This window comes from Pristis pectinata, chromosome 21 (assembly GCF_009764475.1).
Source record: "Pristis pectinata isolate sPriPec2 chromosome 21, sPriPec2.1.pri, whole genome shotgun sequence".
NCBI classification, from domain to species: Eukaryota; Metazoa; Chordata; class Chondrichthyes; order Rhinopristiformes; family Pristidae; genus Pristis; species Pristis pectinata.
Window position 1 is genome coordinate 3,147,991 of NC_067425.1, and position 21,319 is coordinate 3,169,309.

General features: G+C 46.4%; 1 protein-coding gene across 1 annotated transcript; it reads left to right on the plus strand.

Moving 5' to 3' along the window:
* The first annotated feature begins 3,099 nt into the window (after nucleotides 1-3,099).
* Nucleotides 3,100-18,637, plus strand: eral1 (Era-like 12S mitochondrial rRNA chaperone 1). The gene is made up of 11 exons (XM_052035902.1): nucleotides 3,100-3,265; nucleotides 6,419-6,574; nucleotides 8,244-8,371; nucleotides 10,975-11,052; nucleotides 12,290-12,336; nucleotides 12,434-12,495; nucleotides 12,588-12,700; nucleotides 13,604-14,068; nucleotides 14,769-14,918; nucleotides 15,946-16,026; nucleotides 17,370-18,637. Exons 1-11 carry the CDS (start codon nucleotides 3,202-3,204, stop codon nucleotides 17,490-17,492), a joined length of 1,467 nt encoding a protein of 488 aa, XP_051891862.1. The 5' UTR covers nucleotides 3,100-3,201; the 3' UTR covers nucleotides 17,493-18,637.
* Nucleotides 18,638-21,319: the final 2,682 nt, after the last annotated feature.

Below are 21,319 nucleotides of genomic sequence, written 5' to 3' on the forward strand. Positions count from 1 at the left end.
TTTTCAAGGGGTCAATTAGCTGTACGAAGGCATCAAATGTTGCTGTGACATCCAGGATGCTGCTTCAGGAAAAACTCATTACCTACAACAGACAGGAGCAGATAAAGACTAAAACAAGTTGATCAGAAACACAAAACCATTTACTCCTCTGCTGTTGCAAGATTTGTATTATAACATTAATAATGATAGCCCATAACAGAGAGATTTCTAATGCAATGCACATAAAGAGCGATGACTTTGTTAGACTCTAGTTTTTATTCACAGGCATGATGGATAAATTGATTGCTCTGTCTCGGCCTAACAGCCAATGGTTTTCTCAGTAAATGGAAAAAGTAATATTACATTACTGTTAGTCGCTAATGACACAGACAAGGTCACAGACACAATTCTCATCCCTCCAGTGTCGAATCAATATCAGGCACTTTGCAAGGACTTCAAAAGGCAATTTAGTCCCTAAAGTACCGTAATCAAAGTTGTAGGAGGAGCACAGACAAGATGGGTCCTTCAAAAATAAAAATACACAAGAGGAAACTGACTGACTGAACAAAATAACAGGACAATGACATTCTCTGGGTGTAGAGACAATGATGAGAACACGAGTGCAGGACCATCACTATGTTTTTGGTTTATTGATCAAGGGTAAGAAGTGAGATAAAAAGTAAAGCAAGGTTTAAAAAAAATAAAAATAGTAATAGCTGATGGTGAGTAAGAGCCATCAGACACTGTGGCAAGAATATGGAATTCAATTGCTGATCAATGGTGTTAATTATTCCATTCATACATCTCCTTCCCTTCAACTATTGTATACAATTCCCACTCTCAAATATGATGCTTGTGGTTTCATTCTGTTGATGAGTTTCTTGGCCATTTATATTTAACTATTGGCCTCGAAACCAGGGTCTCTGATGCTCAAAGGCTCCAAATAGATCTTGATTTTGTATAAAATTCCAGCTCCAAACCAGATGTTCATCTCACCCCATCAACCTTCTGTTCCTTTCTCTCTCCTGAGGTTTTTCAGCCTTTCCTCAAATGCATCTCTGCTATTGATTACAAGCCCTCCCTAAGGAGTGAATTCCACATTCCTGCCAGTCTCTGGTTAAAGAAGTTTCCTCTAAATTCTATGTTGGTCCCAAGTTTTGTGGCAACATCTCTATGTCTAACCCATCAATCTCCTTCCTAATTTTCTATACACCTGTTAGATCACCTACATCTAAAGAAAATACCCTCTGTCTGTTCAATCTTTCCTTATTGGTATCACCTATTGGTTCTTATATCCTCTTTTTGAATTTCCCCACAAATTTATACTGTCTAGTATATGACATTTCCATTCTGGGAAAAAGATTCTGACTGTTTATTTTACCATAAAACATAGAACAGTACAGCACAGGAACAGGACCTACGGCCCATGATATTCTGCCAAACTAATTAAACCCCAAACGAAACTAATCCCATAATGTCCATATCCCTCCATTCCATGCTAAACATTGCTTCCTTTTACTGCTGATGCACAGTGGCTGCAGTGTGTATCATGTGCAAAATGCACTGCGGTTACTCAGTCAAGCTACTCCAACAGCACCTCCCAAGCCTAGGAAGACAGCAGGGCAGCAGGTGTATGGACACACCACCACCCGCAGGTTCCTCTGCAAATCTCACATGCTGTCCTGATTCTGTTCTCTCATTGTTGCTGGGCCTAAATCCAGAACACCCTGCCCGACAGCTTTGTAGGAACACCTTCAGCAGAAGGACTGCAGCGTTTCAGAGCAGCTACTCTCACTACCATGATCTTAATGGGAATTAGAGATGGACAATAAATGTGACATTGAACAGTCTGGCACAGCAGTCAGCTCTAGGGACCCAGGGTTAATCCTGGCCTTGGGGGCTGTCTGTGTGGAAATTACACATTCTCCCTGACTACTGCTTCAATTTCCTCCTACATGTCAAAGATGTGCTGCTAGGTAATGAATGACTACTGTAGGTAAATGGAAAAAGAATCAAGGGGAAGTTGATGGGCATGTGAGGGAGAATAAGTTGCGGGGAGTACAGGGGAATGAGGAGACTGGGGTGGATGGATGGGGTTGGGATGGATGGGGTTGCTCTGCTGGGAGCTAGTGTCTACCTGATGGCCTGAATGGCTTTTGGCTGGGCTGGATTAACAAAGTAAGAAGATGTTCTTGAAGATACACGTGCTGAAAAAATATTTTTAAAATTGCAGTAATTATTCCTGTTAGTTTTGCAGCTAGCAGGCGAGTTCTAAGCGCCCCTGGTTGTTGTCCAGGCTGCAGACAATAGTGGACTCTGCCCAATACATCACGGGCACATCCCTCCCCACCATTGGTAGTATCTACAGGAGGCGCTGCCTCATGGAGGCATATCCATCATCAAAGCTCCCCACCATAAGATATCTTTATTAGTCACATGTACATCGAAACACACAGTGAAATGCATCTTTTGCGTAGAGTGTTCTGGGGGCAGCTCGCAAGTGTCGCCACACTTCCAGCACCAATATAGCATGCCCACAACTTCCTAACCCGTACGTCTTTGGAATGTGGGAAACCGGAGCACCCGGAGGAAACCCACGCAGACACGGGGAGAACGTACAAACTCCTTACAGACAGCGGCGGGAATTGAACCCGGGTCACTGGCGCTGTAATAGCATTACCATCCGGGCCATGCCATCTCGCAGCTACCATCGGGCAGGAGGTACAGAAGCCTGAAGTCCCACACCACCAGGTTCAGGAACAGCTACTTCCCTTCAACCATTCAGCTCTTGAACCAAGCGGCACAACCCTAATCACTGCCTCAGTATAGTAACACTATGACCACTTTGCACTAAAATGGACTTTGTTTTTTTCTTGTTCTAATTGTAAAAATTGTGTATAATTTATGTTTAATTTATGTTTTTCTCGTAAATGCTGCTTCTATGATGCTGTGTGCCTGTGATCTGCTGCGAGTGTTTTTCATTGCCCCTGTGCACACATGGACCTGTGCAGACGGCGGTAAACTGGACTTCATTGCCTGATGAGTTTCCAGTCGACGGGGTCTGGCTGAGCGGCAGTGCGCCCTCCCGGGCTGGCGGTGGCGCTGCGGAGCCTCCCAAGCTATCCCAGCGTTCCCGGTGAGCTCCCACCATGCACGGCGGGCCTGTCATGGTGTCGGTGGGGAAGGGTCGCTGAGGGGAGTCCCGGGACCTCGGCCGCGGCGATGTTGGGCGGGACGGTGCTGCTCCGGGGGCTCGGCAGCCTGAGCCGGCGGAGCCGCGGATCAGGTCAGTGGCGGCCGGACACCCCCGGCCCCGCGGGTGTGGAGGCGACCTCACACCCCGGCTCCACACCCCACACCCGGGCCCGAGGGCCCCACACCCCGGCTCCACACTCCACACACCCGGGCCTGAGGGCCCCACACCCCGGCTCCACACTCCACACACCCGGGCCCCACACCCCGGCTCCACACTCCACACACCCGGGCCCCACACCCCGGCTCCACACTCCACACACCCGGGCCTGAGGGCCCCACACCCCGGCTCCACACTCCACACACCCGGGCCTCACACCCCGGCTCCACACACCCCACCCGGGCCCGAGGGCCCCACACCCGGGCTACACACCCCCCACCCGGGTCTGAGGGTCCCACACCCCGGGTCCACACACCCGGGCCCGAGGGTCCCACACCCGGGCCACACACACCCCACACCCGGGCCAGAGGGTCCAACACCCGGGCCTGAGGGTCCCACACCCCGGCTCCACACACCCCACACCCGGGCCCGAGGGTCCCACACCCCGGCTCCACACACCCCACACCCGGGCCCGAGGGTCCCACACCCCGGCTCCACACACCCCACACCTGGGCCCGAGGGTCCCACACCCCGGCTCCACACACCCCACACCCGGGCCCGAGGGTCCCACACCCAGGCTACATACCCCACACCTGGGCCCGAGGGTCCCACACCCCGGCTCCACACACCCAACACCTGGGCCCGAGGGTCCCACACCCCGGCTCCACACACCCCACACCCGGGCCCGAGGGTCCCACACCCAGGCTACATACCCCACACCTGGGCCTGAGGGTCCCACACCCCGGCTCCACACACCCCACACCCGGGCCCGAGGGTCCCACACCCGGGCTACATACCCCACACCCGGGCCCGAGGGTCCCACACCCCGGCTCCACACACCCCACCCGGGCCCGAGGGTCCCACACCCCGGCTCCACACACCCCACACCCGGGCCCGAGGGTCCCACACCCGGGCTACATACCCTACACCCGGGCCCGAGGGTCCCACACCCCGGCTCCACACGTCCCACACCCCGGCTCCACACACCCTACACCCGGGCCCAAGGGTCCCACACCCGGGCTACATACCCTACACCTGGGCCCGAGGGTCCCACACTCTGGCTCCACACACCCCACACCCGGGCCCGAGGGTCCAACACCCGGGCTACACACCCAACACCCGGGCCCGAGGGTCCAACACCCGGGCTACACACCCCACACCCGGGCCTGAGGGTCCAACACCCCACACCCGGGCTTGAGAGCCCCACACCCCGGCTTCACACACCTTACCCGGGCCCGAGGGTCCAACACCCGGGCCTGAGGGTCCCACACCCCGGCTCCACACACCACACCCGGGCCCCACACCCGGGCTACACACGTCACACCTGGACCCAACACCCAGGCCCAAGGGCCCCACACCCAGGCTACACACCCCACACCTGGACCCGAGGGTCCCACAGCCGGGCCCGAGGGTCCAACACCTGGGCTCCACACCTGGGCCTGAGGGTCCAACACCTGGGCTCCACACCTGGGCCTGAGGGTCCAACACCCGGACCCCATACCCCACACCCGGGCCCGACGGTCCCACACTTGGGGTCCACACACCACACATGCAGACCCAGTCCGTTCAATGGATTCTGCACCTAACTCTTGTCTGAAGCATTCTAGAGCTTTCACTGAACACAATGGGCAGGCAGGCAATGCAAGGGGGGTGGTGCTCAACGCACTGAGGCACTAATGTTTGGAAATGGGGGCTCTTTAGTAACACAGGCTGGAAACTTGCTGAGAGCTGCTCCTGAAGATATTGGGGTGTCCCAACAAGATGTTACCAGGACTGGAGGGCTTGAGTTTTCAGGAGAAGTTGGGACTGTTTTCCCTGGAGCAAAGGAGGCTGAGACCTTATAGGGGTTTATAAAATCATGAGGGGTGTAGATAAGGTGGATTATCACAGTTTTTTTTTAACCATGGTAGAGGAATCTAAAATTAGAGGGCATAGGTTTAATGTGGGAGGGGAAAGATTTAAAGGGGACCTGAGGGGCAATTTTATCTCACACGGTGGTGGAGATATGGAATGAGCTACCAGAGGAAGTGGTGGAGATGGGTACAATTGCAATGTTTAAAAAAACATTTAGACGGGTACATGGATTGGAAAGGTTTAGAGGGCCAAACATAGGCAAATGGGACTAGCTCACAGGAAACGGCCAGCATGGGCAAGTTGTGCTGAATGGCCTATTTCTGTGCTGTTTTACTCTGACTTTATGACACAGTCACTGATCAAATTAAGCACAAGCATCTTTGTTTACATACTTTGATTAGAATCAGTCTGTTACATTGTGAATATATTCAGTGTGATATGAATGCAAGTTCCAGCTCCATTTTAAACAAGTGGAGTCCTTTTTGTGTGATGTAGAAATTAAATATTTTAAAATTCAAAATGAGGGATATAAGGCACTCTTAAATCATAAGTCTTGCACTAATGTTGACTGCTTCTCAGATGGAGATTTAAAGCAGATGATGTGCAGAAAATTTTCCAAAAGAAGGACTCTTACGTGAAATGAGTCATGGAAGTGAGGACTGGTACTGCTTTTCAGATTGTTGCCTTAAAAAAAAGGCCTTGTTAGATTTGACATTCACACGTAACAAATACCTTAAGTGTTCCCTTCACTTTTATCGAGTGATTTCTGCAATTTATGTTTTGTTCCATTTTTGGAAATAGGGAATTGTCCTAAGAAAATGTACTGATTATAGCAGAAAATTGTCTTGCTTTGGTGCTTTAGAAATATCAGAGTGGCTCAATGGGGGCACCTACTGCATAAAATGACCTTTCTTGCTGTGGGAAAATTTGTACAAAGATCAAGTCATTTAAAAATGTACATAAAGGAAGTTTCATAGAATTAATCTATGCCATGGAATGTATTATATTCCACGATCACAATGTATGAGTAGTTTTTTTGAATATGGCACCAGACTAAAGGAAGTTGCTGAGCCTGTTAATCATATAAAAATTAAGTCTTTATCAAGGTATATTGCCATTGTTTTGCAATCTTATTCTGCAAGTTTATTATTTTGATTTGAGAAATATCTGTTGTATAATTCTTCACAATAAAATTTGCCATTGTGAAAAATCTTGATATGTACTTATTAGCAGGTGCCTTTCTGCTGAATGACTGGCTGAACAGGGTCAGCTGTTTACCAGGCAGTTACTATGGAAGCAACTCAGCTTTGGGAAAAATCTTGGGTGTCAGAAAACCAACGACTGAGGATGTCATTGTGCAACATCCTCCTGCTGTCTCCATCAATAAAGGTAGGTTTTGTTGGGAGCTGTAGTTCCTTCAAGGTTGAATAAGTGACATGTGAATATTATTTAAATGATCACAGATATGAAAATACCCAGGTCATGCTAAAAATGTGGAGAGAGACAGAGTGAGTGACAGACATAGTTTATGCTTCAGGATATCTGTTCACAGATGCTCCATGATCTGATGATTATTGGTGGTCTTGTTTTTGTTTCCACTTGTTTCCCCTGGAATAGTTTTGTGAGTATATTTTAACATAGAATTTTTTGTTGGACTTGGAATTGGCAGAGTGAGAGAGACTGGTGTCTTAAACTCAAGGAATAGTCCTGATGGAGCACAGGAGCCTTTCCCAGTTTTGCTCATTGCATCCAGGATGTTCAGGCATGTGCAAAACTATAACACGAAAGCAAAGTACTGTGGATGCTGGATGCTTGGGGAGGGGGGGGGCAAGTTTTTTACTCAGAGAGTGGTAGGAGCTTGCAGTGGGTTACCAGGGGTAGTAGTGGAAGCAGGTTGTTTGGTGGAGTTTAAGAGGCTTTGAGATAGACACATGAATGTGAAGGGAATGGAGAGAGATAGATGATACACAGGAAGGGGATATTTAGTATAACTTGGCATCAAGATCGTCACAACATTGTGGGCCGAATGGCCTGTCCATTGCTGTACAGTTCTATGTTAACTGAAATAGAAACAGAAACTGTTGGAAATATTCACCAGAACCAATGATTAGTCAATGATCGGATATTGACGTGAAGCATTAATTCTGCTTCAGTCTCCACAATGAAGCCTGATCTGATTTCTTCCATCACTCCTCTGCTTTTATGTGTGAAATTAATTCACTCAGTACTAACTGCTGACAGTTATGTACAAGTGAGCAACTTTGCTTTGAAAAGGTCATGAGTGGTGAGTTGAGTGGCATATTTACCACATAGGACAAGTGTTTGGAGTGAAGACCTACTGATGGACAAGGCAGAGGAAGCTTTACTTCCAAAGTGATGGACCTACACTGGGAATAATGAATTCCCAGTGAGTAATTATTTCCTAAGAGGAAATTCTGTCATCCCTGACACCATTGCCTCTCACTATCTCAAGCTTAGAGCACAAGGGAAGAAGAAAGTTGGAGTCACTATTGTTGAAATGTTTGGGGCCTTGAAATAATGTTTCACATTCTAATCAGTTCTTTGTCTTCTAAATAGTGATGTGTGTAGAATATGAGTTCGGACGATGTTATTTGGTACCCAGGTACAAGGATGGACCATTCAACCTTTCAACCCTGTTCTGTTGTTCAGTTCAATTATGACTGACTTGTATTTGACTTCTTTTAGCTCCCTTTGTAAAATACCCACAGTGAGATTCCCCAACATAAATTTACCAATCTCTTTGCAGTGGTCAAAAATGACTGCAGCACCCATACCCTCTTGTTGCTTATATCATCTCTCAACTTTCTAAAGTTAAGGGGCTTAAGTTAAATAAATTCCTCATAACTGACCCTCTGTAACCCACCAGAATGATTTTAGTAAATATGCACAATCAGAATGCATTAAACCAGAGCCCAGTTCCCAGGTCTGAATGCAGCAGTGTAGGTGGATGCAAACATCTGGTTATCAGAAACTGATCGTGTGCTCTATACTTCACCTTTACTCAATCCGTGGCTAAACTTGCGCTTCTCTCCCACAGACGAGCAGGGGAACCTCCTCCTCCATCGGCCAGACCAGCCAACAAACCCACAAGTGCTGAGAGTCGCAGTTATCGGTGCTCCGAATGCTGGTAAATCCACTCTGTCAAATCAGCTTCTAGGCAGGAAGGTAAACCTAACACTGTTTTGTGGAAAGATCTGTGCCTTCTGATTCTGTCTGGGACATTTCTCTGAAAATTGCTTATAGTCCTCCTTGCCACTAACTCCACCACCCCTCCCTTCCCTAGAGATCCACATACACATTTAATTGACCTCTAAGCAACTTCAAAACTTGCTTCCGTTATTCAGGGGAAGACATGCAGTAATGTAGCATCTACCTTTAAAGAAATGTAGGTCAGAAGTGGGGATGTTTGCTAGTTGCAAACTGTTCAGTCCCATTCACAAATCCTTAGCAAATGAAACAGTCCACGCCTGCACACAGCAAGAAGGAGACACATACAGGCATGGGCTGATAGGTGAAAAGTAGCATTCATGTCACAAGAGTGCCGAGCAATGACCATCTTCAACAAGATAGAGTCTAACCGACTGTTCTTGACATCTAGTGGCATTGACTGGAAACTCAGATGGAACAGCCACAAAAACACCAAGCTTATAAGAGCGGGTCAGAGACTGGATATACTCTTGGCAACAGAGGTAGACAGGGTGGTGAAGAAAGCATGTGGCATGCTTGACTTCATGATCAGAGCACAGAATATAAAAAATCAGATGTTATTTTGCAACTTTGCACAACACTGTTTAGACCGCACCTGGAGTATTGTGTGCAGTTCTGGTCGCCACACTACAAGAAGGATGTAGTTGTGTTGGAGAGGATGGGGAGGAGTTTCACCAGGATATTACCTGTGATGGAGGACTTTAGTTATGGGGTGAAACTGGATAGGCTGGGTTCAATTTCCCTGGAGTGAGGGAGGCCAAGGGGTGACTTGATAAAAGTGTATAAAATTATGAGAGGCGTAGATAGAATATTTACAGGCATGGTAGTGCGGCGGTTAGCGTAACGCTATTACAGCGCCAGTGACCCAGGTTCTATTCCAGCCGCTGTCTGTAAGGAGTTTGTATGTTCTCCCCGTGTCTGCGTGGGTTTCCTCCGGGTGCTCTGGTTTCCTCCCACATTCCAAAGACGTACGGGTTAGGAAGTTGTGGGCATGCTATGTTGGCGACCGAAGCGTGGCGACACTCACGGGCTGCCCCCAGAACACTCTATGCAAAGATGCATCTCACTGTGTGTTTCGATGTACATGTGACTAATAAAGACATCTATTTTTCCCATGGTAGGGATATTAAAAAGAAGACTTCATGGGTTTAAGATGTGGGGAAGGGGGTTTTAAAGGGGATTAAGACAAAAGAAACTGCAGGTGCCAGAGTCTAGAACAACAAATAGAATGCTGGAAGAACTCAGTGGGTCAAACAGCATCTGAGGAGGCAAGAGGAATAAGTTGATGTTTCAGGTCAAGACCCAAGATCCTGCATCAGGATTTGAGGGAACAGGAAAGATCTACAGTATATAATAGTACGTAGGGGAGGGGGGAGGATAGAGGCTAGAAGGTGATAGGTGGAACCAGATGGGAAGGGGATGATGGGCAGATGGAGCCAGGTGGGACAGAGGCTGGTTTTAAGGGGGATCTGAAGAGAGTTTTTGTTTTACACAGAGAGTGGTTGATATCTGGAACATTCTGCCAGAGAAGGTGGTGGAATCAAATACAATCATTACGCTTAAGAAGCATTTAGACAGGCACTTGAATAGGCAAGGCATAGAAGGATACAGTCTTAAAGTAGGCAAACAGGATTAATGTGGATGGGAAAAAAAGGGTTGGCATGGATATGGTGTGCTGAAGAACCCATTTTCTGTGCTGTGTGACTATCCCCACCTCAAGGGCAATTAGAGATGGGCAGTAAATGCTGGCATAGGCATAAAAGATAAAGAGAAAATCAATTATCACATAAGGAACATGGAGTCTTCTGTTACCTTTCAAGTATCAGTCTTTGTGTTGGGTCCCAGACTTTCACTGTCAACACCTGGGCATCCTAGCTGAGCTCTTTCTGTTCTTGGCTGTTGGCCATCAACCATACTTGATACAGTGATCACCAGCAAGAGTCCTGGCCCAGAGATTTTTCCAAAAAAAAACTACCTCGCACGTTCCAGATCTGTCTAACACAGCTGCCACTGTTGGGAGCTTCCCTGGAATTCTCTGCTCCAGAGGGCAAGTCATTGATGATATTTGCAAGAATTGACAGATGTTTAAACTACAAAGGAGTCAGAGGGCATGAGGAGAGTGAAAGCAAATGATGTTGACACCAGAATTGGATCAGTCACAATTTGAATGGTGGAGCAGGTGGGGGGGAGACCGACCAGCCGACTGCTCCCGTTTTTGTTTCCTCCTCCCTTTAGGTTCAGCTGTGTCTCACTTTATTTACCCATTGAGCATTCAACATTCTTCTTGAGCATCAACTGCCTGTTGATCTTTTCCAGTAGAAGTGGGAATGCTCCAAGTTCCAATTACCGGAGAACTGGTGACAACAACAGAATGTACGTTTCCCATGGGATACACTACAATTCATGAAGCTAAAATGTGTTTGTGAAGAGTTAGGCAGCTGGGTGAATTGTTGAATGGATATTGCCTTTGTCTTTCTGGTTTAAATAGTGGCTGTTGAAAAGCCATCCCCTGCATCTGTTCAGCTTCAATGAAAGTTGATTCTTTGCTTGTTGTGTTGCAGGTCTTTCCGGTTTCCAGCAAAGTCCACACGACACGATGTCGAGCTCAGGGAGTCATCACGGAGGGGGAGACACAAATAGTGCGTGACTACCTTTCAAGTATTTGTTTACCCTTCAAAGGATCCAAGCTGCACTTTTGTTTCAGAGAGCACATGGTCATGAGTGAACTTAGTGGCTTCCTGCTTATTCTATATACTTGTGTGACCCAGATTCTCTGCTCCCTGCCGAAGCTGGTAGTTCTTGCTGCAGAGTGGCTCTTCACCAGCATGCAGACTTGGAAAGCAGATGTCACCAGGATATTGACCATGGCAGGAAAAGAAAAATTAAATCATGTGTTCGGCCCACTTTTCACACCCTTTTGAAACACCGCTTTCACGATGTTGAATCATCTCATAGAGTCAGAGTTGTACTGCACAGAAATGGACCCTTCCATCCTCCAGTCTTCAGCACCTCATCTTTGGCTAATGAAGATACAAAAATATCCATCAGCTATCTCTTCCCTTGCTTCCCATAACAACCTGGGATAGACCTAATTTGTCCCTGGGGATTTATCAACTCTTATGATTGTCATGCCATCTAACACCTCCTTGTCCTCAATACTCAACCTGCTCCAAATTATCAGTGCAACCGTACCTGAACCCACGATCTGCCATGTACTTGGTGAATAAAGGCAAGACCCCCTATTATCCACGTACTGTGCCAAGACAGCAAATCATAGATGTTTGATATCTTTGTTCTAGTTGTCGTTTCTTACCCTTCAAAGGAAATCTCCCCAGCACTCCTGAACCTCTCCCCCCATTTGTTTTCCTTTTGCATGTCCTCTTGTCTTTGAGATGCACCTCATTCTTCCCTGGTTTCATTCTTAAATAAGTGCTGATCTTCCAACCCGTGCCTGGTTCTCATTGCTGGCTGCATTGTAAGTGCCTAACTCTCCAAGTCTAATCTACTTCTGTCTTTTAAAACCTTCCTCAGTTCCCATCTCAGAAGAAAACTCCTACAAATTACCTCCACCTTTCCTCACCGAAGGACGTCACATCCTTCAAATAGCATACATTTGTAACAAGAAGATAGCTTCACAACCTCTGACTTTTATTAATAGCTCTTGACCACTCTGTCCCTTCCACTGCCCCACACTATCCTTCAAAAACAGTCTCGGTGTGTTTTTTTTTAAACACTTTCAGGTACCCATCTCCCTTTCCCTTTGTGCTCTGCATTTGATTTCCCTGTGAAGTGTTTCTGGTAATGTTCTGTGTAAGTTCGGGTCACTGTTCATTCCAATACTGTTTCTGACCTTGTTCTCTCTCGCCCTTTCTGCAGATTCTTCTCGACACCCCTGGACTCATTTCTCCCATCAAAAAGAAAAGGTTCCTTGTCTCATTTACATTTATGTCACATTTTCTTCTTTCTCGGGCCTGTGTACATCATTTGTTTTTAACAAGTTAACTATTCCTTTCCTGCCAGGCACAATTTGGAGAAGTCACTGCTGGTTGACCCCTGGCACTCGGTGAAAGCAGCAGACCTGGGTGAGTGGTTTATCTTAGCCCCGACCATTACCCGTGGCTGTATCTGCAGGACACGTCTCAAATGCTTCATATCATTGTGTTTTTCTTCCTAGTGGTTGTTTTGGTCGACGTGTCTGACCACTGGACTCGCAACAAGCTCCACACCGAAGTGCTGAAATGCCTTTCACAATATTCCCACATCCCAGCAGTTCTCGCCCTGAATAAGGTAGGCAGCAAGGAACTGACGTTACCTTCTCTCTACTTGGCTTGTCACTATTGTATTAATCTGGACCTCCATTCTAGGGGGCAATAACTTGGGAAATAATAACTACTTTAAAGAAGCAAGGTGTTTTTTTAAAGTAAGTACTAAAGTCAGTAGGGCTGTTTTTTCCTGACTGACTTGTCTCTGGGTTTGAACCCTGGTCGAGAGACATGAACACAAGTCCCAGGTCAGGCTGACACTACTGATGCTGTACTGTCCCAATGAGATGTGAGTGGATATTTTGAAATAACATTCAGGTTTGAGTCAGCCCATACCATGTCCACCTGACTTTATCCAGGGTAGAATGATTTGCTAAGTATTAACAACGGGTTTGAGATAATTATATTTACGGCAGTGGTTGGACTGGGTATGGAAAAGTTTATATCTGCTCAGACCAAGTGTGGATCGTCATGATTGGATTGGGTTTTAATTTTGTACTTGAGCAGTCCTCTGCTTTTGTGACTCCATGTTTCAGGTGAGCTATTAAACTCCATCTGCCCTCCTGTGTGGATGTAAAAGAATTCAAGGCACCCTTGCTATCCTGGATTTGATTTATCCCTCAACCACAAAAATAACATCACTCATCTCATGAAATTTATGAGATTGTTGCACACAAGTTGGCTATTGCACATCCTAACTTGCAACAGTGGCTATTTTTCAGAAGTGTTTCCCAATTTTGGACATCCTGTGATTGTGAAAGGTGATCGATATACACGCAAGATCTTGATTTTTCCGTTAGTGAGGGGCCCTTAAGATGTTGTGCATGATCCTAGGGTAATTTCAGAATAAATCCAGAGAGCTCAGCAAATGAAATAAATTGGATTTATTAGCAGAACAGTGAGAAACACTGCAGCCTCTTGGTTCTAGGTGGACCTGTTGAAGAATAAAGGCCTTCTTCTGGAGTTGACAATCAGGTTGACGGAAGGAGTAGTGAACAACAAGAAACTGAAGATAAAGTCACAGTTCAACTCACTGCCACAGCCTACCACCAGCACGCCGTCCAGGCGAGACAGAACTGGAAATGTTAGTGATGAATCAGAAGGCATGCCAGTCAAAGAGGCAAGAGCCCAAGACAGCACATCTGATACGTTCAAGGAAACACCCGGCACCCACTCACAGCGAGATTTACATCATCCAACACTACCCGGTGATTGTGTTTCTGGCAGTGACAACAGCATCCATCAGCCAGAGGGCACAGAGACTGCTCAGCAGCAGGGATCTACCCCTCCAGACAGCACCCCTGAGGACTGGAAGAACCGGCAGGGTTGGCCTCACTTTAAGGAGGTGTTCATGCTTTCAGCAGTCAATGGCGAGGAAGTGGAGACACTACGGGTGAGTGCGCAAAGCTGCTTTCCACTGCTCATTGCCTTGGGAGCGACCAAGTGTAACAAAAAGGGCTAAAATAATAAAACATAATGTAATAATAGTAATGTAATAATGTAACAAAATAGTACAAAAACGAAAGAATAATGAGGTGGTGTTCATGGGTTCATTATTATGTTTGCACTCTACTGCTGCCACAAAACAACGAATTTCACATCATCTTAAGTCAGTGATAATAAATCTGATTCTCATAGATTGCAGGCCTTTATGACCAGGTAGCTGCAATAGAAAGAGGTGAAGTTATGTCAGTTACACAAAGCTTGGGTTTATCTAGCTAATATAAACCTCTGCCTGTAGACCTGTACCGCAGGCTTACCTCGGACGATCGGAGCTTTGTGCCTAAGCAATGGGTTTTAGTGGCATACTGTGGAGATACCTGCTCCAGATCTTCTGGTTTTAAATTGCCTCTCCAGTGCAAACAATGAGTTGATTAAATCAAATAATTCACTATGGCAAAGTTTTCAAATACTGGAGACATTTATTTTTAAAAAAAACTTAATCTGGAAGGAGAATGAAGCAGACGGTATAAGTGGTTTAAGGAGCAAATGTTTATGTGATGTTAAAGAAGATCTGATTATTTAACTCACTGACACTTGCAGTCCCCGAAAGTGTTCTTGGTTCTCACACAATAATTTCTCTTGGTGTTCAGCATTACCTTGTGTCAAAGGCCCAGCCGAGACAGTGGGATTATCACAGTGCTGTCCTCACTGATCAGTCACCCCAGGAGATCTGCTGTAACCTGATACGGGAGCGGTTACTGGAATACCTGCCTCAGGAGGTGCCGTACAACATCACACAGGTACTGGTGGGCCATTGAGCTCAGGTGGATCAGACACGTGCTCCCATTAAACATCCTGTCTCAGTTGGACGGATCCTGGTGCACTCATAACTTTGGAAGAAGTTAATCAGCCAACCTCCTGTCTTCTTGATATCTTGGCATCATTCAAAAAGGGTCTTGTATTTCTTCCATTCTCCAACATTGCCACCCCTCCCCCACCCCAAAAAAACTGGTTGGTTGTTCATCTCATTGTTGCTTTAGGGATCTTGCTGTGTGCACATTGGTTTGCTATTCATTTTTCAAGCCATGAACAGCCAGAATTTATTGCCCATCCCTAACTGCCCTTGAGAATTGGGCAGCGAGCCTCCGTCTTGAACTGCTGCTGTCAGTGTGGTGGAGGTGTTCCTGATGGGGAGGGAGTTCTGGGATTGAAACCCAGCAGTGGCATATTTCCAAGTCAAGATGATCTATGACTTGGAGGGAAACCTGCAGCCAGTGGTGTTCTGCCCTTGTCCTGGGGGAGGCCAAAGGTTTGGGAGGTGTAATGTGCATTTTGTAGAGAGTGCACACTGTTACTGCATTTTGGAGTAGTTTGATGAAGAGATCAGAAGTTCTACAAATCCAAGTCTCCTCCCTCTGGAATCTCCCTCTACAAAACTGCCACTTTCTTGGCACTAATTGCTGCATTCAGTCTGAGAGCTGGGGAGGAGATGACAAGATGTGCACTATTTTAAGAAGTACTCTTCTTGTTAATGTGTTGTTCTATACACAAATGCACCTAGTGATGACACCGGGAACCTAAGCTTGACCTTAATTTCAAAGCCCCCATCTGAGTCCCACCCTCAACACGGCCTTGGCTGGTATTCCCAGCTCTGTCAGAGTCAGAGCCCACCCCCTTCCACGCCCCAACTCTGACACATGGAGGAGCTGATATATTGCATTTCCTGTCAGCTCCGGTGGTTCGGGAAGTCTGGGTATAGATCAGCGCCGTGATGTCTGTCCTGGGTGAATATGAAATCAGAAACACTGTCCATCTGTTAACTTTCAGGACACGGAGTTGTGGGAAGAAGGGCCAAGCGGGGAGCTCCGAATCCTACAGAACCTCACTGTTGCCAGGAAGAATCACGCGGTGAGTTTGCACATAGGGACTGTCCAAATTTGTTTCTGAGATTGCAGAGCTCATGCAGGTCTTGAAAGGTTAAGTACAATCTGTTCATGAAACAACTACTCCAACACACCCACAAAATTAAAGAGGAGACCGCAGATGCTGAAGTGTGGAGTAACAGCCATCTGCTGGAGGAACTCAGCAGCCGAGCAGCATCTGGGGGGTGGTGGGAAGGAAAGAATTGTTGCTGTTTCGGATCAAAACTTGTATCAGGACCTGCTTCAGTGTTTTGACCTGAAACATCGATAATTCCTTTCCCTCCCGCATGTACTAATCAACCCACTGAGTTCCCCCAGCAGATTGTTGTACAAAATTAAAGAAATCTGTTGCAACACACAAAACATTAAAGGAACTCATCTGATCAGGCAGCATCTATGGAGGGAAATGAACAGTCCAGTTTTGGGTCGAGACCCTTCATCTGGACTGAAAGATAGAGGTGAGGTGGCTAGCGTAAACAGATTGAGGGAAGGGGTGGAGCAAGAGCTGGCAGGTGATGGGTGGATCCAGGTCAGTGATGGGCAGATGGTGGAGGGGAGAGTAGGGAATAGCATCTGAAGAAATCTGTAGATTGGTGTAACCGACAATCCCTTTCTGTACCAGTCTCTATTTGAAAGGATGTCTAGACCTTCCTGTGAACCATTTGGCTACAGCTCTGGCACATCTGTCCTTTCTCTACTTTGCATGTTTGTTGACTATTTTTTCTTATTTCTTTTAAAGAACTTACTATCAACTAGTCTAGTCCATCCATCAGATCGATTATTCCCAACCTTTTGCCGTTGTGGGATAACCTGCAGCCCTGTGTCAATTGGATCACTGCCCCACGACAAGTGTCCCACCTCTCCACGATTTAACAAAGTGTCACATGAGCAGTGTGCTGATCGCTGCCGACCGACGGCCACTGTCTCAGGTCCCCATGACTTTTTCTCCATTTACGCACGCACGCACGCACACCTCGTTATGCTTGTCACACAAAAATCTATCGGTTGTGGTCTGAACCTTGCATTCATCTGCCAGTCACCACAGTGTTTTCCTGGAGTGAGTGAGTTCTGTACTTTCACTGAATTTCTCCTTGATCTTATCCTTGAAGTCTGCAGGTCTGGTTTTGAATTCTATCACCAGTGTCCTTAAGATTTTGTCCATCTATCCCAACAATCCCTCTATTCATCTTAATCACCTGGATCTCAGCCATCTCTTGATCTCATTTTGTTAAGTATTGGGTATGTCTCACTGGTAATTCTCTGCATGTGAAGTGCTGCAAGATCTTACGACCATTTGTTAAAATGTTATTTTTACCTTTTATGTTGCAGAAATTATTGATTGGCCAGGGAGGTCAGCTGATTGGTAAAATAGCCCGAGATGTGGGGCAGGACCTGATGAACATTTTTCTCTGCGACGTGCAGCTGAGACTGCGTGTGAAAGTCAAGAAGTGAGTCAGCTGTTCACCCAAAAGGATGGCTGAGAGACTGTTTTCCACCCCCTCACCGCTCACCCCAACCTCACCCCACCAAATCAGCAGGTGCAACAAGCAAGCTGTGTTGAAAGCCTGTAACCTGACCCAAAGCTTTGGACGCCTGTGGGGAAGGCCAAGCCTTTTGTCTCACAGGAAAGCTCACTGAAGTAAAAAGGGTGGGAGTTTGCCAGGAACGTGGACAAAGACTTTTTCCATGGTGGAGTTCAATTTAAATATTCTCTTGTGCAATCAGTTCCCACTACTAAACGCTTGACAAGTGCACATTTTGGGTTCGTGTTGATGTTCAATCGCAGGGAGGCTTTTGGGATTTTTTTTATTCATTCAAGGAATGTGGACTTTGCAGGCTGGGCCAGCATTTAATTGCCCGTCCCTAGTTGCCCTTGAGAAGGTGCTGGTGAGCTGCCTTCTTAAACCACTGCGGTCCCTGAGATGTGGGTGTACTCTGGGTGTTTGTTATTATGTCTCCCTTAGTGTGGGGTAAAACAGTGTTCATTCATTCTTGGGCTGTGGATATTACTGGCAAGGACAGTCTTTATGGTACATTCATTAAATTTGTCACTGTAGCCCTTCAGAGGGTCAAAGCCAACCTCATCAATGTGTGATTTATGGGCCCAAACAAGACAAGACCAGCAGGTTTCCTTCTGCGAAGGACTTTATTGGCCCAGGTGGGTTTCGACAACTATCAACAGCTTCACAGTCCCTTTGGTTGATGGCAGCATATTTCCAGATATTTAGACTAAACTCAAATCCTCACAGTGAGATTTGAACTTTTGTACCCTACTGACATAATTGTGGCACAAGCATACCCTAAATACTTGTGAATGTGCTTACACTTAACAAAGTTAGTCACTTATCAGTGAGGCAGGAGCCCTGACGTAAACAGACTCCAAACTTCCCACAGTGGTCAAGTTCCAAGCTCTGTGAGTGGTCTGCTGGCCAGGGTGTTAGCATGGCTTATGGCTGTGATTAACACATTTAATGGGGTAATCGGAAATATTGTCTCTTCCTTTTCTGGATCAGGCATTTTCTGAATCATTAGGCTGTTTGAATGTGTGTATATTGGTTGTGAAATGTCAGAACATAATTAAAGAAAAATTTCAGTCATTCCCTGTTTCAGCAGCCTCATGAAACTCCTGTCATTTAATGAAACTGATGCACACTAGAACGGTACAGAGAAAGATCAGCACTTTCATGCCAAGCCTTCCATTTCGCTTTCTATCTCGCTTCCTTTAGCCTCAGCAGGAGGGATTCTGTCTAAGGTAGGAAATAAGCAATCATCTCTCTACATGATAACTCCTTATTTAACTTGTGTCCTGGGACGTTTCGAACAGTGGGAGCCTTTTGCTACCACAGCCTTGTCACCCCCAGCTATATCATCTTCTTTCAAACTTGCATCAGGCACAGTGCCGGGACGCTGGTCCAGTGGGTTTGCAGGCAGTGGAGAAGGGCAAGGTGTGAACAATCCAGTTTTGCTGATGCAAGACGTCTCTAGAACTCAGTAGGTAGTGCACAGGGTTAATTGTAAATGGTGGTCCAAAGGGTTCTGGCAGATCCATCGAAGATGGTTGGGGCATACTGAGCAATTTGAGGGAAAACAATGTCTTTGCAGCGAGGTTTACATTTCCGCGGAGAGGAAGGAAATAGACTTGCATTTATTCAGTACTTCACAAAGCACTTTAAAGCCGGTGAGGTGCAGTCACTATTGCAATGTAGGAAACATGGCGTTTGTTTCAAAAATGACAGCAATGCAATTTGAGATTTGTGAGTGTAGAGGGAGTGAATGTGATGTAGCACCAATGGCTTACCCACCATCCCATGGGGTGAAGGTGCTGGATTGAGAGTTGCAAAGAGGACAGAAAGCAAGAAATGTGCTGTTGTGTAGAGAGAGCATGGCATCCTTTCTCTGGGTTGTAGGTTAAGGTTGAGGCTGTCTTTGTGTATAAAGCTATTTAACCATGGGGGTTCCTGCTGTTCTCACCTGACCCACATGGCAGGGGTATCCATGACATTGAGGAAATGTAGTCCTTAGTTGATGTTGTTTCCACCCCAATCTCTGGCCTGGTGCTGGGGGTGAACATATGGAGCACACAACAGCTTCCTTTAACTCTGCACCAACAAGCAGCTGCTAATGACCCATCATCAGTTCTGACAGAGGTTCCCTGCCCCCATTGTTGTGACCCCACCTTTCTCTGTTGGGAGCAGGGTCAGGGAGCCATAATGTTTATTTAACCTACAAGGCCTTTAAGACCTTACACTCACTCAGAACAGCAGTGTTCTGTGCTTTTGGTTGGAAGCTGCTGGGGAAGATAGCACAGTGGATGGTTGGAGTGCCCCACCCCTTATCTCTGAGCCCCAGTGTACTGACGTGGAGATACACAGGGAGCTGATGTTAAGAATGCAGTAAACAATCTGATTCCGGGAGGCTCCATTTGCAGAGCCTTCCCTCGGGTGATGTGACTGCAGCAAACTATTGAATGTTCATAATATCACTGCTGTGAATACTTACAATAAGTAATTGCAATAACACAGAAATGGAATTAGTGTAAATGGGTGTTTGATGATCAGCAGGGACTCGTGGGCTGAGAGGCCAGTTTCCATCCTGTTTGACTTGACTAACAAGGAATTTCTGTCTAAGCTTTGAGACTGGAGGTTATAGAATGACTAGAGCAAAGAAACAGGTCATGGGTCAACATAATGTGCATACACCTCCCAAATGTCACACCCTCAAGAAATCCTATTACTTTAATCCTACCTAGTTCCCTGAATTAATCCATTTCATTTGCTTCCAATTTTTTATGTTATTAGACTTCCTGCTCCAGTTATTAAGCATTTGGCATGATCCAGGTCAGCACATTTACCCAGAGTCTTTCATTTTAACTTTCTGTGACACAGAAGGAGGTCATTCAGCGCATTGGGTCTATACTAGCTCCCTGCAGAGCAGCCTCATCAATCCCATTCCTACACTACCCTTTTGCTTGCAGTGCTGCAATTTTATTCTCTCTCACACATGCCCATCAACTCCCCTGTGCATCTTTAGCCACTTAACTACACCAAAGGACAATTTACAGTAGCCAATTATCTTTGGGATGTGGGGGGAAGCTGGACCGCCTAGTAGAACTCCACAGAGAGAACCTGCAAACTCCACACAGGCAGCACCCAAGGATACGATGGAACCCGGGTGCCTAGAGCTGTAAGACAGCTATACCAACCACTGCTGGAGTTGAAGTTCCATTCCAGAGATAAGAACTCAAAAATTGGGCTGGTCTCTATGTGTTGCTGAGGGACCTCTGCACTCAGTTCTTTTATTGATAAGGTACCTTTAATTGTGGTCCCAGCTTTCAGAGATTGAAGGATCACCTTAAAGGAAGGGAGAGGTAGGGAGATTTAGGAAGGAAGTTTCAGAGCTTTGGGCTGGAGAGCTGAAGGCATGGGTGCAAGCAGTAGAGAGATTAAAATTGGTTGGGGAGGGGCTCGGGATGCTTGGTTTTAGGATTGGGAGAGATTAAAGATAGAGGCTGAGGCTGTGGAGAAATTTGTGAATGGAGATAAGAATTTTATATTCAAGACATTGCTTGATCAGGTGCCTCTGTCAATCAGTGAGCTCAAGGATGGCAGTTAAATGGGACAGAGGAGAGAGACTTTGGATTGAATTTACATTGCATAGAATGCAGGGGGACCCTCTTGGTAAAGCACACGTTCACAGGCACGCTTAATGTCGCAAATAGTCACTGAATATGGATAATTGTTCTGATTTTGACAGAGAGAGTTTGGATTTGATAGTTTAAA

Excerpts from the sequence above, each read along its gene's own strand:
- eral1 (XM_052035902.1), top strand. The coding sequence starts at position 3,202 with ATGTTGGGCGGGACGGTGCTGCTCCGGGGGCTCGGCAGCCTGAGCCGG. Across the intron at positions 8,372-10,974 it reads ATCAGCTTCTAGGCAGGAAG|GTCTTTCCGGTTTCCAGCAA; the intron begins GTAAACCTAACA and ends GTTGTGTTGCAG. Across the intron at positions 14,069-14,768 it reads AGGAAGTGGAGACACTACGG|CATTACCTTGTGTCAAAGGC; the intron begins GTGAGTGCGCAA and ends CTTGGTGTTCAG.